This window comes from Camelus bactrianus, chromosome 18, assembly GCF_048773025.1.
Source record: "Camelus bactrianus isolate YW-2024 breed Bactrian camel chromosome 18, ASM4877302v1, whole genome shotgun sequence".
In the NCBI taxonomy this organism is placed as follows: Eukaryota; Metazoa; Chordata; class Mammalia; order Artiodactyla; family Camelidae; genus Camelus; species Camelus bactrianus.
The window spans coordinates 26,628,639-26,645,194 of record NC_133556.1 but is presented as its reverse complement, the minus strand read 5'-3'; the positions used below and the strand labels follow the sequence as shown (position 1 = coordinate 26,645,194).

Here is a 16,556-nt window from a genome sequence, read left to right as displayed (position 1 = left end):
GCTGGGACCTAGGACATCAACAGATGGGCCTCAGGCTCTGTCAAGGCACAGAGAGAGACCGAATTCAACTCGGCACCCGGCACTATCTGGGATCTAAGACTACGACTGACTGTGGGAGTTGTGGTTGAAGACAGTATACACGGCTGAAAACGTCCATGATCTGGAACAGACCCTGGCATCACGCTGAGACTCGGTTTTAACCTAAAAATTTATCTACTTTACTTCCGTGGTTGCCCGGCTAGCTCAGTTGGTAGAGCATGAGACTCTTAATCTCAGGGTCGTGGGTTCGAGCCCCACATTGAGCGTGCCTTTTACTGCTTATGTGGGGTTCCAGTTCACTCTAAAAACATGCTCTGTTCAGGGCACAGGGGCTTGATACAAGTAAATGTACTTGCAGTGGATGGGCCTTTCTTGGGGGCTTCTGAAGCCCAGCGGAGCAAGCATCAGGACAAGGGGAGAATCGGCCCCCTTTAGGCAGACAAGGGTTTTCCACCCTGGGAGAAAGAAAGTGAGAAAACCTCGATACCTCTGGGAATTCCACCTTCTTGCACCTAGTTGAGAATCATACTACTGGACCAATGAGCCACCCAGAGAACCTATTCCTCTCGCTTAGAGACATTGACTCCAGTGATCTGGTCAAGTAGAGGATTGATTATAGGATTAGATGTTCAGTAGTTACAATGCCTGTTCTGTCTCCTTCCAGAGGCCCGGTGTGGGACAGCTTGCAGGAGAGCCGTGATCCCTGGCAGACCCAGGACACCGCTGCTAGTCTCCTGCCTCCATTGAGGCCAGATGTGTGGAGGTCCTGATGTTGGAAAGTTTCAGGGACCTCCTGAGAGCTGGGAGCTGCGGCTGCGCCAAGTCTTCATCCGGTTCCGGCTGTGCGTGGAGTGGGTGATCTAACCCTTGGCCCTGAAATCTGACGGCGGCTGCGAACCCGCGAACCTACAGGGCTGGATTCACAGGTGCACACGCTAACAACTGAGCCATCGGGGCGAGCTTCCCCATACCTCACCTGCAGAAGGACCAGCGTATAGAGAGGAATCATGCGGTGGCTCGTTGGTCTAGGGGTATGATTCTCGCTTTGGGTGCGAGAGGTCCCGGGCTCAAGTCCCGGATGAGTCCTCCCTTTTCTCTTCAGCGTTTTCAGCGGAGGATTGACACTATGTCGGGAAGGGACCTGGAGCGTCAGGGGGGACGCAGACAGCAATCCCCGACTGGGATCCTGCGGTAACCTCAAAGGAGACAACTCCGGGAAACAGAATAAAGGGAAATGTATCGTTGGTTTCTCTGGTGTTACAGATCTCTTTACTGTACGGTTTAAGATGATCACTGCTTTAAGTTTCAGGTGAGCCCTACTCTTACTTAAAGGTGCGTTTTAGGGTGCGTTTTAGTGGTGAGGGAGGAAAAGAGAGAAAGACCCGAGCTTTCCGGGGCAGAATTTCAGTGTTGGATCCCGGTCTCGGCTTTGGGGCCTTTCCAGACGAGAGAGCGAAGAAATCGCGCCATGGATCCGGATGTGTGAGGGAGTGGGTGGACGTAGGGGCACGCTTGGACAAGGGAAAGGACGGACCAGCAGCAGAGACCGCCCCGGAACCCGATCCCCGACCCCTGGACGCGGCTCTCTCAGTTCTGAGGGGACTGGAGAACCTGCCTTCTCCTCCTCATGAGCTGGGGAGGGCATCGCTGACCAGCCCTGGTGCGGGGTCTGGTTGGTGGGCTGACCCACCTCCTTCCAAGGGGCCACCCCTTGACGCCAGGCAATTCCTAGGGCATCTGAGAGCCAGGACCGTTGCTGGCCGGCTGGTTCAGTAGATAGAACAAAGCGAATCTCAAAGTCAGCCTCGTGGGTTGGAGGCCCACATCCGAAGCTTGCTTTCTTGGTTTCGATCTCGCCGGGGCAGAAGGCAGCGGAGCCGGGAGGAGCGGGAGCACCGGGGAGGGGCAGAGGAGCTAGTGGCTGTTTCCTCCGTGCACTCTTCAGTTGTTTGTTGAGCAACCAATGGGTGCTTCAACTTGGGGGTTCGACTTCCTCCAAAGCGGGCATCCCAGAGATCGCGGCTCAAGGACCCTCCGCGAATCCCCGCCCGCTCTTGAGCTGTCCTCCTGCCCCGCGCGACCGGGAGCTCCTGGCCAGCTTTTGCCCAGAAGGTCCCCAGTGCGCTCGCGGCTGCGAGACCTGCGAAGTGATGGAAGAGCGGCGGAGGGACTTAAGACCTGTGGCCTTTCCTAGCTGGAGGCTCTTTGTGTCAGAACTCAGAGGAGGGGCGGCGGGCGGGGACGGCGGGGACCAATGAGTTGTAGGGTGCACAGTGACTGCTGCCTACTTGGCGCGGGGACCTCTAGGTTTTCTCCGCATCCATCAGTCCCTGAACTCAATCCTTCCTGACGTATCTGAAATTGGAGTCTCCTCCCCGCGCCACATCACTGGCCCCGCCTGTCCCATCCCGGGACGCCAAGTAGTCATAGAGGAGAGCCAAACGCCATAATTTGCGTGGCTCGTTGGTCTAGGGGTATGATTCTCGCTTAGGGTGCGAGAGGTCCCGTGTTCAAATCCCGGACGAGCCCGTTCTAGTTTTATATGAAAACATTTCCTTTCTCCTCAGAGATTTGGGAACAGCCCTGAGTCCCCAGACCTTGGGCATGGAAACCCGACTGTGCAAGAGGAAAATAAGAGGAAATATTTAAAAGACCCAAACTGGTCCCTGGTGCTTTTTAATTTTTAGTAGGAATCTCGAGAGTCCAGGGCTGCGGACATCCCTTTGCAGGGCGCTGGCCTGTGGCTTCCAACAGGTTCAGTTCAAGGCCGGTAGGGGAGAAAAATACATGAGAAGCAACAGTGTCCCAAAGTCACACATCTTTCAGGGTTCAAGTCCAGCAATTACTCCAGTGAGACTCAACTACCCCCAGCTAAGCGTCCGGTAATGTATCCTCCCTGACTACCAAACGTGGGGGATGGGGTAAGGCACTTAGAGACAGCACCTGAGGCCCTCCTCCCCTTTCTTTCTTCCCTTTTCTTCCTCCTACTCCTCCCTCCATTTCCTCTTCACCCCTCACCTGGGCATTCCCCCGTCTACCCTGGTCCCTCTACACCAGATCAGGAAAGGTTCCCAGAGCCCTGGCCTGGGACCGAGTCCTGGGGTCCCTGCTGTCAGGATAGGGGTCCTGTGCCCCGCTCTGAACGTCAGACTGACAGGCCCCTTTTTTGGCGTCCGAGAGCCCACATGGGATTTGACTTTGAACATTCAGGAGTTCCAATCCCAAAGAGCTGCTTTCCATAAAGGACGAAGTTTCCCAGCTTTCTGGGCAACCATGAGCCAGGGCCACCCCTCAAGACAAATCTCTCTCTTTAGAGTCCATCGCAGAACCTCAAAGCAAACTGTCAAATTAGATTTCCTGGGGAGAACTGTCTCTCTCCTAAAGTCTTTTTTTTAAACTTTAACTTATTGGTTAAAATAGCTTTAAAGGAGTTAACAAAGAAAAACACTCCGGCAGAGACTTGTGGTTTCCAGCAACACGAATGCGCGGGATTTGGGGGACCAACCCTCTTGCGAAAAGCAGCTGCCAGTGTTGGATATTAAAAACACACAAACAAACTTCAAAGCAGTGAAAAGCTTGCTTTGGGGAGACTAAAGAAATCCTAGACCCAATTTAAATGGATGTGAAAAACAGAGGGGTTCTGGACCCCCAAAGCTGCGGTCGCAGTAAGGGCACGTGCTAGTCCCTGTAAACGTGACCGCCTCGGGCTCTGGGACATCAAGGCAGAGCCTAAGACCTGCTCCTGTATTCCTCCGAAAATCTGTGACGCCAAAAGATGACTATGTGCAGAAACACACTCGTCCATCCCAAACGGGCGGTCAGCTGCTTCTAGAAAGCATGTTGCATGGGGCCTCTCCATCTCTTGCCTTCTGCTAAAATGCGATTGATTTAAGTAAGAAGAGAGCGTGTGTGAGAACTTGTGCACCCTAAGGGCGAAGCACACCCCAAGAGCAAGGGGTCCACGTCTACAGCCTCCTAGTTCTTCTCAGTGACAGCCGTGTTCCTCCCAAACTGGTTCCCCTGCAGTCTCAAAGGTGGCGGCTCCAGCCCCTTCGCCATCTATCTGGACCTGTGACCAAATTGCCAGGACTGGTGCGACAAAGGAGATTAGAAGACGATGCAACTAAAAGTGTGTTCTCTGATTCTGTCCTGGAGCTTTGTATTTGTTTGTTTGTTTGTTTGTTTTGTTTTGTTTTTGTTTTGCCATAAAGGACATTACTGGAGGAAACTCGAATATGGATTGTGTGTTAGATAATCTTGTTGCTCAAATCATAAAGGATAAATTTGGGGGGATAAATTTGGGGTGGGGAGGTGGTGAAAGGAGTCTCTGAGGTCCCAGGAGCTCTCCGTGGGGATGGGGGAAAGAATCTGGAGCGGCTCCGGATTCTGCTGAAGTTTTACCTTTGAATAAATTACAAGCCTCAAGGGAAAAGTGCAGTGGGTGTGTCCAGATACCAGGGACTTCGGCTTTGGGCAACTCCAAGGGTGGGGGTCGGGGGTTGGTCTGGCTTTCGCTCTGGAAAAGCGAAGCCTGAGGTAGAACATTCTGGGCGCCCTCTGTCTCCTGGGCTTTGCCCAAGCCCCAAGTTACGGCGCCCAGCCCTAGGGGGCTCTGGCTGCGGCGAGCCTCGGCGGGTGCAGAGGGGTGGTCTCCCCATTGCCTGTCGTGCTGGTGCCGCACTGTCCTCCTCCAGTCCTGCGTTCTACCGGGTTTTCGGTCAAGCGAATCCCTGGAGGACCGAAAGTTTACACACACAGTGCAGGGTGGTCCGGTCCAACTCTGCATCGACTGATCCAGCCAGAGTCCCTCCCTGAATTCGTCTCCCGAAGGAGAATCCAGTGTGTTCTGGAGCGTGGGGCTTCTGGAGGAAGCTGATGAGCCAGAGTCGGCGGAGCCAGCGCTGGAGGAGCCATCAAAACCCAGGGAGAAGCGGCTGCCTTCGGCCGCGAGGGCGCGGTCTGCTCAGGAGTTCCGTCGGGAGGGGCAGTTGTCTGTTCTGATCACGACTGTATTCCTGGAGACTTGAATAGAGGCTGGAATACTGTAGAGACTCAGCCAAGTTTGGGGCAAGAACCCAAACCAATTTCTGGATTACTGTCCAGCCACTGGTGACGAGTTATTCCTTCTTATATCCTGAGGAAGCTTTTTTGGTAGCTGCCCCAGTGGCCTAATGGATAAGGCACTGGCCTCCTAAGCCAGGGATTGTGGGTTCGAGTCCCACCTGGGGTAGTGTGGGGGATATCATCCTTGGATAAATAGTGATGCTTTTGGATTATAACATTAAAAGGAACATTATATAAAATTGAAAGATTAGGAATGTGATATAAAATTGAAAGATTCTTCACTATCTCTAATGAAGGCAAGGAGAAAAGCAGTGTACCCATACATCTTAGTGGGGCAAGGTGTGGTTTCACTCAAATTTTTGGAAAGCAATCTGGTATATACACCTCCTTGATCCTCCAGTTCCACTTCTGTGAATCTGTCTCAAAGATAAAACTACTGGTGTACGTTCGAGAATGTTTTATAGAGTTTGGTAAATGATAAATAAAAGGCGGAGGGGAATAACCATTTGTAGGAGAGAAATCGAATACATTTTGTTTCACTAGCAGTGTTCACCCTCAGAAAAGAACGTTCAATCTATCCCGATTGACTTGGAAGATCACTCTATGAAAAACGTGTATGATTCAACTCTTCTAAAACAACAGTAACTTCGCAACCCCAGCTGTGCATGATGGTCCAAGAAAGAGCCAGGTGTGAAAGGCTGTGAACATTTGGGCCTAAGGAGGGAGGGGAGAAAAAGATTCTAGCCAGATGTAAAAATATGCAGCTCAAAAGGTAAACAGAAAACATGGGGAGCAGACGCTGTATCTTTGATATGTGAAAGTGTAAGAATTGAATGGGCACTTGCTGGAGACTTAGAAGTGACGTGGACCAATGATAATGTGGACCTGATCTGGGTTAGGATTGTGAGTGACTTTCTGCCTGGACTTTTATTATTTCAGTATAGTTACTTTTATGATTTTTTATGGTTCCTTGTTGGTGGAGTCTTGGTGTCAGTCAAAATTTGGGGCCTAGCAAACTCTATCCTTCACTGGCGTCTGACTCAGTGATCACTTTGATGACCAGAAGGCCCCGTGTCCTCGGAAACACCCCACCAGTCCGGCTTTGGGAAGAGGATTGGGGCAGTGGTGGCGGGGTGGGTCCGGCAGTGCTTTTGGCTCCGGGTGCGGGGGTTCGCAACAAAATGTCAGACCAGCCGCCTCCAGGGCTTCCTCTCTACTTTTAATAACTAAAGCGGACAAATATCTGAACAGGAGAGAGAATCGCCCCTAAAAAGACTCTTAAAACTGTTTGTGTGCGGGTTAAATGTTCCTCTGCTCGGTTAAACCGCAGACGTCGGGCCTGGTGAGGAAGGAAACAAAAATGAAAAGCGTCAACTTCTTCCGATCCGGAATCCGACCCCCTTTATTCCTCTATCTTAAAAATCCCCTTTGTTAACTGCTGTATCCCCAATGCCTGGCATACATTAGGCACTCAATTAACACTTGAATGAATGAATGACTCCATTAGGCCAGTGGCCTCCTATTTGTTGGGGCCTAGAGTTCGGAGGAAGACGCACACTCCCATCCGGAACGTGCCCGGTGGGTTTCGATGCCTTCAGGTAGCGGACCCCCTGCTCCACATACTTACTGGGAGACCCGGGTCAAAATCTGCTCTGCTAAGGTGGGCTTCTCCTCCTGTCAACAGTCGGTGCTGCTCCCAATTCATCCTGGCAGTCATGTAAGTGATGTGTACCCACTCTTTTCTGAAGCTAAAGGGGTTAGTCGTGTGCCCGGCTAGCTCAGTCGGTAGAGCATGAGACTCTTAATCTCAGGGTCGTGGGTTCGAGCCCCACGCTGGGCGACAATGGGATATACTGTACCTCCTAGAGGGATCCCAGAGTCAGCAACTGTCTGTTTGTAATTAGGAGTTTTATAGTAGCTCCATTAAAATTTTTAAGTGAAATTAATTTTAATACTATATTTTATTTTAATCAGTTTATTGTAATTTCCCAAATAATAATATACAAGTGATCAATGAGATGTATTATATTCTCAGCCTTAGTACTTTTGACGTTTGAACCAGACCATTCTCTGCTGTGGGGGACTGTCCTGTGCACTGCAGGATGTTTAGCGGCGTCCTTGGCCTCTATCCACTAGATGCCAGTAGCACCCCCTTGGACGTGACAACCAAAAATGTCTCCATACATTTGCCAAAGTCCCCTGGAGAGCAAAATTGTTTCTGGTTGTGAGCCTCTTGTCTACAGAATCAAGGGCCTAAATATTGATGCAAACAGTTCTTACGTGGGATCTGACTGGAGGGCTCACTTGGCACAGGGCCAGACAACGGGGCCAACAGGAACTTATCCTGTGATGGCCCACCCAGAAGGCAGCCTGGTGGGGTCAGGAAATAGGCTATGTACAGAGGGCTGAACAAATAAGTTAATATATTGAGGCTAACGGGAGCCAGATTTCTCACTGGTAGAGCTGGAAACAGAGAAAGCTTTAGAAAATCCTATGATGTTGCATTAGAATTGTAGGTATTAGTGATGTAATCTGATTACTTGACAAATTGTCTGTTACTGGTAAAGATGGTTGGTGGTAGTGACTTTATAAAAGCAGTTCTTATAATGGTATATTTGCCTACCTGCAATTAGCAGTTCCCAGTTCTATCATTTTTCTATATTTCTTGACTGCCATTATTCTGTAAAGAAGACCTTTTCCCCATGAATATGTGATGAACTTAAGATCATTTTATTTTATTTTATTTATTTAGTTTTTTGATGCCCAAACCAAGGAATGAACCAAAGGTCATTTTAAAAAGACAAGGTAAATGCTAAATTCATTCTCTTAATTATTAACTGTCACCTTCAGTTATGGCAAGTTACCTTAAATTTTTCTCTCTTTTAAAAACAGTATTACTATTGATTCACAGATTTTAATATATTTAGTATTTTTATAATCACTTAGAGTTATTATTTTTGATGCTCAGATTATTCCAAATTTGACTGGTGGGAGAGCCCTTTCAAGCTGACATCTTTGTTCTTTTTAAACAATCTGTTTATTTACAAATCTTTATTTTGAAAAATTTCAAGCCTGAATAACAGTTGAAAGAATAGTACATCAAACACGATATATGGATATGATGATCCATTAGAAAGTCATTTATAGTTTATATATGCCCACATTGGACTTTGAGAATTTCCTTATTTTTCTGGCACACACATAATGTCCTAGACTCACCTTGTCTTTTTTCTGCCTAGACATGGATTCAGCCCTTTCTCTAAGGAACCCTATTTCCTTTTAGTAGAGATCGGTATTTAGAAACCAAGTCCTGGGTGATAGGGGTCCTCAATGATACTGGGTTGTCATTGATTACAGTTTTTGTATTTTGTTTTTAGTTAAGCTTAACTTTTAAAATAGCTTACTGATTTATTCTTGTATCTTAAGTGTTTCTTCTACAATCTTTTGCTCAACTCAGGTAAGCTGATGGAGTGACTCTAGGGGGTTATAGTAACTAGATCTTTTTGTTCCGGGGCATTCCTTCCCATTTCGATTTTTTTGGATCTGTTTGGGAAACTCCTCCCTTTCTCCATTTAGTCTTGGTGATAAAGAGCATCATTGGATTCCCACATGTAATTGACTGGGTTTATGACCCAGAATGACCCTAATATTCCACTTTTCCATCAGGAATGGTTGATTCTGATTTGGGTATATGATCCAAGAATGATTAATCACAGCCTTGCTTTACAACAGAGGCAATAAACACTGGTAGAGAGAAGTTCCATGCGCCCTGTGATTGCTAGCCTGGGAGGGTGTGATTTCGGAACTACTGGTGGCCAATTTGCCTGCCACATAAAAGAGAGACAGAGACAGTCTGTAGAATGAAGTTGAACAGAAGCAAACAGAGTAGAGAGATAGAGAAATACTGATCTTGATGTCATTATTTAGGTCCCTAAATGTAGCCCTGCCTGAAACACACAAGCTTTGCAAGAAGAACTTTGGACAGTGCAATTACATCAACCAATAGATTCCATTTCTCCTTAAGCTGACATGAGTTGATTTCCTGTCACTTGAAAACAATGGCTTTACTAATCCAGCCACTATTCTCCCCCTCCTTCCCAGACCTTTGATAATTAATTTTGTGTATGGGGAGTTTGGCCTATTTTTGGAGATGGAATGGATAGAATTTGATGTCATAACATGTGTCTGATGGAGACATGAGGGCTTATTATAGCCCTGAGATTCTTATTTTGAGTTACTGGGAGCAGATTAATGATATTTATTAAGACGCTATAGTCAGCATGAGGAATATATTGTTTATAAATAACCCAAAGTAGAAGATTGATTAGAGGAACACTCTGATTTCCAGAGGACGGTTTTGTAAAAGAATCCAGCTGCCTCTTCTGACCCAGGTTTACGGTTTTTGTGAGTAGCTCTTAATATTATCAACTCAGGAAAGTAAACCTTGTAATGCATAAGATCAAAAGCTTTATGGGCACCTTAATGCCAGGTCTTTCCTTCAGAACAGCTAAAGTGATACATACTGGACTCAAGAATTTTCTGTTCCGAAATAGACTCACAGACAGAGAACATAGACTTGTGGTTACCGGGGGGTGGAGGGTGGGAAGGGATAGCCTGGGATTTCAAAATTGTAGAATAGATAAACAAGATTACACTGTATAGCACAGGGAAATATACACAAAATGTTATGATAACTCACAGAGAAAAAAATGTGACAATGAGTGTGTATATGTCCATGAATGACTGAAAAATTGTGCTGAACACTGGAATTTGACACATTGTAAAATGATTTTAAATCAATAAAAATGTTAAAAAAAATTACACCTTAAAAAAAAAAAAGAATTTTCTGTTCCTCATTGACATCTACGTCCTACCAATTTATAGATGAACTCAGCAATGGCTCCTATTTTTACCTTATTTACCCCCAAATTAAAATATAGGATGAAAGACTGTCAACTGACTCCTTATAAAAATGATTATTACATATGAAGATAAACATGTGACATTACTTCCAAATGATATTTATGCAGAACACAGATGATTGAGCAGAGAGCAAAGGATATAAATATTACTTAATACTTTTAATCTCAACCTAGTGCACATGGCCCCAGCCTAGTGCATTGATGAGGTGAGGGGTCATTAGGTGTTTAACATAAACTACCTCATTTAATCAGCACAACTCTACAAGGTTATTTCTCCTCTCTACAGATGGTGAAATTTTGTAATTCTGTGAAGATTGGTAGCTTTCTTAGGGTCATACAACGGATAATGTGGGTCTGGGAATTCAGTACAGATCTGTGTGAACCTAAAGTTTATTCTCTTAATCCCTATCCAGTGTCATGTATATTTACCAACAAGGACACTATCCCAACTTGGGTGGGGGATAAAATATAGAATTGTGAGTTTTCTCTAGCAGAAGTGTTGTTGCTAATAATTACCCCCAAGACTGCATCATTTCCAATGTTGCCAAGTCCTGAAGCAGCAATTACATGACCCCATTTTTTTTTAACATTTTTTAAATTGAGTTATAGTCATCTTAAAATGTTGTGTCAAATTCCAGTGTAGAGCACAATTTTTCAGTTATACATGAACATACATATATTCATTGTCACATTTTTTTGCTGTGAGCTACCACAGATCTTGTATATATTTCCCCGTGCTATACAGTAAAATCTTGTTTATCTATTCCATGTTTTGAAATCCCAATCTGTCCCTTCCCACCCCCCGCCCCCTTGGCAACCACAAGTTTGTATTCTATGTCTCTGAGTCTGTTTCTGTTTTGTATTTATGTTCCTTTTTTTTTTTTTTTTTTTTTTTTTTTTTTAGATTCCACATACGAGCGATCTCATATGGTATTTTTCTTTCTCTTTCTGGCTTACTTCACTTAGAATACATGACCCTGTTGACAGGCCTTTGTTGTCAGTGTTGGATCCAAAAAAGCCCATGGAGGAGAAGGAACAATTACTCTTTGCTTGCCTCTAATGAGGCTCTCGGGGAATATGGCCCCCATGGCCATCGAGGCTCCTGTGAAGAGCTGGCCCTGTGATACCCCCAAACACCCTTCCTGACACCCTTGGCAGGGCTGAGTCCGCGCACTCTTTCTCGTTCATTCAGACTTATCTTGAAAGCCCAATTACTTCTCTCCCTTAGAATAATAATCTCTGGCCAGGTCAAGTAAAAGGAAGCAAGCCTGGGAATTCTGGTGACTGTGAAGACTATCATTCTTCCTGGGTGAGAGATCAGTGGGACTTCATCAATATATGCTTGCTAAGGTATAAATCTTTAAGGGGGTGCGCCTCACCACATCGCCCTTCGGAGTGGAGTCACAGAAAGAGTTGAGACCAACAGCAGTTCCTTGCATTCACCCCCATCAGGACCAGTATATGTGATCTGTTTATGAGACCTTGAACTGTAGGAGAAACAAATTGGCTGAGTTTCTGCCCATAACTCTGGGTCATTTCCTTTTTAATTTTACAAGTTAGTCTTAGGGAGCTCAGCAGACATAACCAAGAAGGGCTGGCTCAAAGCTCTGTAAAGTGTTCCAAAATGTGAGCCCAGGAAACAGCAGCAATGATACTATCATTACCACCCTGGGAGCAGTTTTTGATTGATATCATCCTCAGAGCAGTCGTGTTAGGAATGCGTAACACGCCCATATTAGAGATGATGGAACTGAAAAAATGTTCTCTAAGTTAACAGCACTAATGATATAATGACATCAGTACCCTATGTTAGGCTGTATGCTTACTACAACTCAGTCTCTGTGGTGAACATTTACACATGTGTTCTCCAGTATGTATTATAAATAATAAGTCTCTGTTAATATTTCTGTATGCGTAGTGGGTTTTTTTTTTTTTTTTGGAGGGGGGTGAGGAAGGTAATTAGGTTTATTTACTTACTTTTTTAAGAGGAGGTACTGGGGACTGAATCTGGGAGCATGCTAAGCATGTGCTCTACCACTTTGAGCTAGACCCTCCCACCCATGTGTGTTGTTTTTGATACTAACTAAAAAATACATGGTTATGGTAGAAAGTTTAATCATATAAAGGATTTACAGACAAAACCACCGTCACAGTCTCTCAGTGTACTTGTGGAGGGACTGCATATGCGTAATCAAATGCCTCTCATTATGCTGATAAAGGAATGGAGGCCAAAGAGGGCCACTGTTGACCAAAACACACAGGGAGCAAAGTTCTGATGCCCCGCCTATGTTACACAGCCTTTCTCCTTGCCATAGTCCTCTTTTTTCTTTTTTAATTGAAGTATAGTTGATTTACAATGTTGTGTTAGTTTCTGGAGTGCAGCAAAGTGATTCAGTTATACATATATATTTTTTTCATATTCTTTATCATTATAGGTTATTACAAGAGATTGACTATAGTTCCCTGTGCTAAACAGTGGTCCCTTGGTGTTTTTCTATTTTATATATAATAGTATATATCTGCAAATCCCAGACTCCTAATTTATCTCTCCCACTTCCTGCCAGTTACCATAAGTTTGTTTTCTACATCTGTGAGTCTGTTTCTGTTTTGTAAATAAGTTCATTTGTGCCATTTTTTAAGAATCCATAGATAAGTGATACCATATGATATTTGTTTTTCTCTGTCTGACTTAACTTTATATGAAATCTCTAGGTCCATTCATGTTGCTGCAAATAGCATTATTTTATTCTTTTTTATGGTTGAGTAGTATTCCATTGTATATATATATACCACATCTTCTTTATCTAATCATCTGTTGATGGACATTTAGGTTACATTCATGTCTTGGTTATTGTAAATAGTGCTGCCATAAACATTGGGGTGCATGTATCTTTTCAAATTAGAGTTTTCTTCAGATATATGCCCAGGAATAAGATCGCTAGATCATAGGGTAAGTGAATTTTAAGTTTTTTAAGGAATCTCCATACTGTTTTCCATAGTGGCTACACCAAATTACATTCCCACAAGAAAGGGCAGGAGGTTCCATTTTCTCCTCCACCCTCTCCAGTATTTATTCTTTGTGGACTTTTTAATAATGGCTGTTCTGACTGGTGTGAAGTGATACTTCATTGTAGTTTTTTTTCCTTTCTGTTTTTTTAAATTGAAGTATAGTCAGTTTACAATGTTAATTTCTGGTGTACAGCATACTGATTCAGTTATATATATATATTGCTTTTCATATTTTTTTCATTATAGGCTACTACAAGGTATTGAATATAGCTCCCTGTGCTATACTCATTGTGGCTTTGATCTGCATTTCTCTGATAATTAGTGGTATAGAGTATCTCTTCTTGTGTCTCCTGGCCATCTGTATGTCTTCACTGGGGAAATGTCTGTTAGATCTTCTGCAGTTTTTGGATTGGGTTGTTTCCCTGTTATTTTCTTATTGCCCCATTTTAACCATTATTTTCCAGGCTTTTGAATTTTTCCTGCTTTATCTGCCTCTGGGCCCAAGCTCCCAGCCCCATGAGAGGGGCAAACCAGTCGAGTGTCTCTGAGTTCCTCCTCCTGGGGCTCTCCAGGCGGCCCCAGCAGCAGCAGCTCCTCTTCATGCTCTTCCTGAGCATGTACTTGGCCACGGTCCTGGGAAACCTGCTCATCCTCCTGGCCATCAGCATGGACTCCCGCCTGCACATCCCCATGTACTTCTTCCTCAGCAATCTGTCCTTCGTGGACATCTGCTTCTCCTCCACCATTGTCCCCAAGATGCTGGCCAACCACATGCTCGGGAGCCAGACCATCTCCTTCTCTGCGTGTCTCACGCAGATGTATTTTGTTTTCATGTTTGTGGACATAGACAATTTCCTCCTGGCTGTGATGGCCTATGACCGCTTTGTCGCTGTATGCCACCCCTTACACTACTCAGCAAAGATGACCCACCAGCTCTGTGCTCTGCTGGTCACTGGGTCGTGGGTCATCGCCATCCTGAATGTCCTGTTGCACACCCTGCTGATGGCTCGGCTCTCGTTCTGTGCAGACAACACCATCCCCCACTTCTTCTGTGATGTGACCCCCCTCCTGAAACTCTCCTGCTCAGACACACGCATCAATCAGATGATGATTCTGACTGAGGGTGCTCTGATCATGATCACCCCATTTATCTGCATTCTGGTATCATATATCCTTATCACCTGTACTGTCCTGAGAGTCCCATCCACAAAGGGAAGATGGAAAGCCTTCTCCACCTGTGGCTCCCACCTGGCTGTGGTTTCCCTCTTCTATGTCACCATCATTGGTGTTTATTTCAACCCTTTGTCCTCACACTCGTCTGAGAAGGACACCACAGCTACCGTGATGTACACAGTGGTGACTCCCATGCTGAACCCTTTCATCTACAGCCTGAGGAACAGAGATATGATAAGGGCTCTTGGAAAAGTGGTTGGCAGAAAGATATTTTCTGTCCAATGAGAGAATCAAAACTGAATCTCATCCCCACACAAATTTTTTTTTTTATCAATTGAGCTGTTTTGTCAAAAACAAAACATATTTATGTCTGTGCTAGGGCCACCTAGAAGGCAATCATTTTTTTTGTGTGTGGACCTAATTCACCTGTAATCCTGTTGCATCTACCAAGTAGAAGTCTCACAGTCCCATAGACTTCTTTTTAATGAGTAAATTCTGAATTATTTTACACCCAAGTCCAGCTTTTCCTTTTTAAGTGGTATGTTTGGAAGAATACATGCTCCACATATTTTTTAACATTAAAAATCACCTGGAAGCTATGATCCACGATGTCCAGGTCCCAACACTGATCAAATAGATCAGAATCTCTGGAGGGGGGGGCCCTGACACTGAGGTTTTAAAAGTCTCACTTCTAATGTGTGTGTGGAGAATCACTGGTAGATCTCATCTTATATGTTCTCTGTCATGGTCAGTCATAAAGTCTGGGTCACAAAAATGCTCACTAAATTAGTTTTGAGACTCAGATAAAAGAACAGTAAAATATGAGGACTAAAGTGGATAGCAATATTTCAGGTGAGACTTAGAGGCCCAGGTGGACAAGTGGCCCGGAGCATAAGAGGGGAAGCAGTGAAGAATGGTGTCGGGGTGGGGGCACTCTCTGTGAGCATCCTGATTGGCTGTTGGATCTTAGAGGACAGGGTCAGCTGGACCATCTTCAATACCAGGGAAACAAATCCTTCTTCCAGGACCAACTTCCCCTGAGTCCTACTCTGGTTAGCAACCCCCTCCGACACCTTCAAATGCCAAGTCAAATGCCTTCTCCTCCACGCGGCCTCCTGATTCTCTCTTCTGCTTCTCCAGCTCTATGTTTTCTTTGGTTTAGTCTTCCTCTGCACAAGGGATTTCCACAGATTATGAGACCCTCCATACCCAAGTTCACATACTATTCACCTTGTACCCCAGTGTCTGGCACTGCTCCTAGACCAAAGGCAATACTCAAATCCAGCTGAAGGGGAAAATAAATGGATGAATGAATATTGCCTTAGTTTTTAATTTGGACAGTCTTACTTGAGAAGGAATTTTTTAAATTTCCCCATTAAAAACAATATTTTTTTGTTTTTGATAGGTAATACCTACATTTTCATAACATATTTTTAGAGACTTAAAGAGAGTATATTTGATAAACCCATTTGAAATATATTTTTGTGAATGGCAAAAAACCACTATGGAGCATCAAAAATCATAAAGAAGAAAATTAAAATAGCCTGTACATTTGCTGCTCCAAGATAACCACATTACTGTACTTAACGAATATAGTTTTTGAAAAGTTGGCTGCAGTATTTCCGTATAATTTGGTGTTCCAATTTTCCACCTCCTTCTTCCCATGTCAGTAAAGGTCTTAGAAATGTGATTTTAATGGTTGCATAATATTTAATCTATTCATGGATACAATATAATTTATCCATTCCCTGACTCTGAACAATTTCAAGGGTTTCTGTGCTGTAAATAGCACTGCTTCATGCTTCCTGGTGTATAGGTCTTTGTGTTCCTTAATGTCACAGGTAGAACACATGACCTATTTTCCATCAGTCCTGTATTTCTTCATTGTTTCTGCCTCACCCCACCTGTTAATACTAGCAAGGGGTCTAGTACCTCTCTCTTGGTGTCAAAGCATCCCAAAAACTCATTGAAAGGAGTCAGCCTGTCCTGCCAGGTGGAGAGAGAGAACCGGACCCTCCCAGTGGCACAATTGTGTGAGTTACTAGCACCCAGTGTAGCTTGGGAACCCTGGTCTGTCTGCTGCAACACTGATGCTCACATCCCTTTGGGGTCCACACTGGGATCCACCTGTGGCATCAGGTCTCAGCTCTCTGAGCTCAAATTTACTTTATCCTCCATTAAAATCTGACTCTGCATCATGGTGGCGACATTCACAAGGACTCCCAGCTCCACTGTGTCTAACCAACTCTGCCCATGAACACCCAGCTCAGATTTATCCTTCCTCATTTGAGGGTCCTGCTGGATTCTTGGGGTCTTTTTTTATGTGGAAAGGACTTCAGTCTGGTTTCT

General features: G+C 44.9%; 1 protein-coding gene and 5 non-coding genes across 6 annotated transcripts; all 6 read left to right on the top strand.

Moving 5' to 3' along the window:
• Nucleotides 1-232: 232 nt before the first annotated feature.
• TRNAK-CUU (transfer RNA lysine (anticodon CUU)) lies at nt 233-305 on the top strand. Its single transcript has one exon. It is a non-coding gene; the product is annotated as a tRNA-Lys (tRNA).
• Nucleotides 306-1,053: 748 nt separating this feature from the next.
• TRNAP-UGG (transfer RNA proline (anticodon UGG)) lies at nt 1,054-1,125 on the top strand. Its single transcript has one exon. It is a non-coding gene; the product is annotated as a tRNA-Pro (tRNA).
• A 1,371-nt stretch (nt 1,126-2,496) lies between these two features.
• On the top strand, nt 2,497-2,568 carry TRNAP-AGG (transfer RNA proline (anticodon AGG)). Its single transcript has one exon. It is a non-coding gene; the product is annotated as a tRNA-Pro (tRNA).
• Nucleotides 2,569-5,196: 2,628 nt separating this feature from the next.
• TRNAR-CCU (transfer RNA arginine (anticodon CCU)) lies at nt 5,197-5,269 on the top strand. The gene has a single exon. It is a non-coding gene; the product is annotated as a tRNA-Arg (tRNA).
• Nucleotides 5,270-6,870: 1,601 nt separating this feature from the next.
• TRNAK-CUU (transfer RNA lysine (anticodon CUU)) lies at nt 6,871-6,943 on the top strand. Its single transcript has one exon. It is a non-coding gene; the product is annotated as a tRNA-Lys (tRNA).
• A 6,146-nt stretch (nt 6,944-13,089) lies between these two features.
• LOC105064812 (olfactory receptor 1F1) lies at nt 13,090-14,492 on the top strand. Its single transcript, XM_010949831.3, has one exon. The coding sequence runs from the start codon at nt 13,551-13,553 to the stop codon at nt 14,490-14,492; it is 942 nt and encodes a 313-aa protein (XP_010948133.2). The 5' UTR covers nt 13,090-13,550.
• The last annotated feature ends 2,064 nt before the right edge of the window (nt 14,493-16,556 follow it).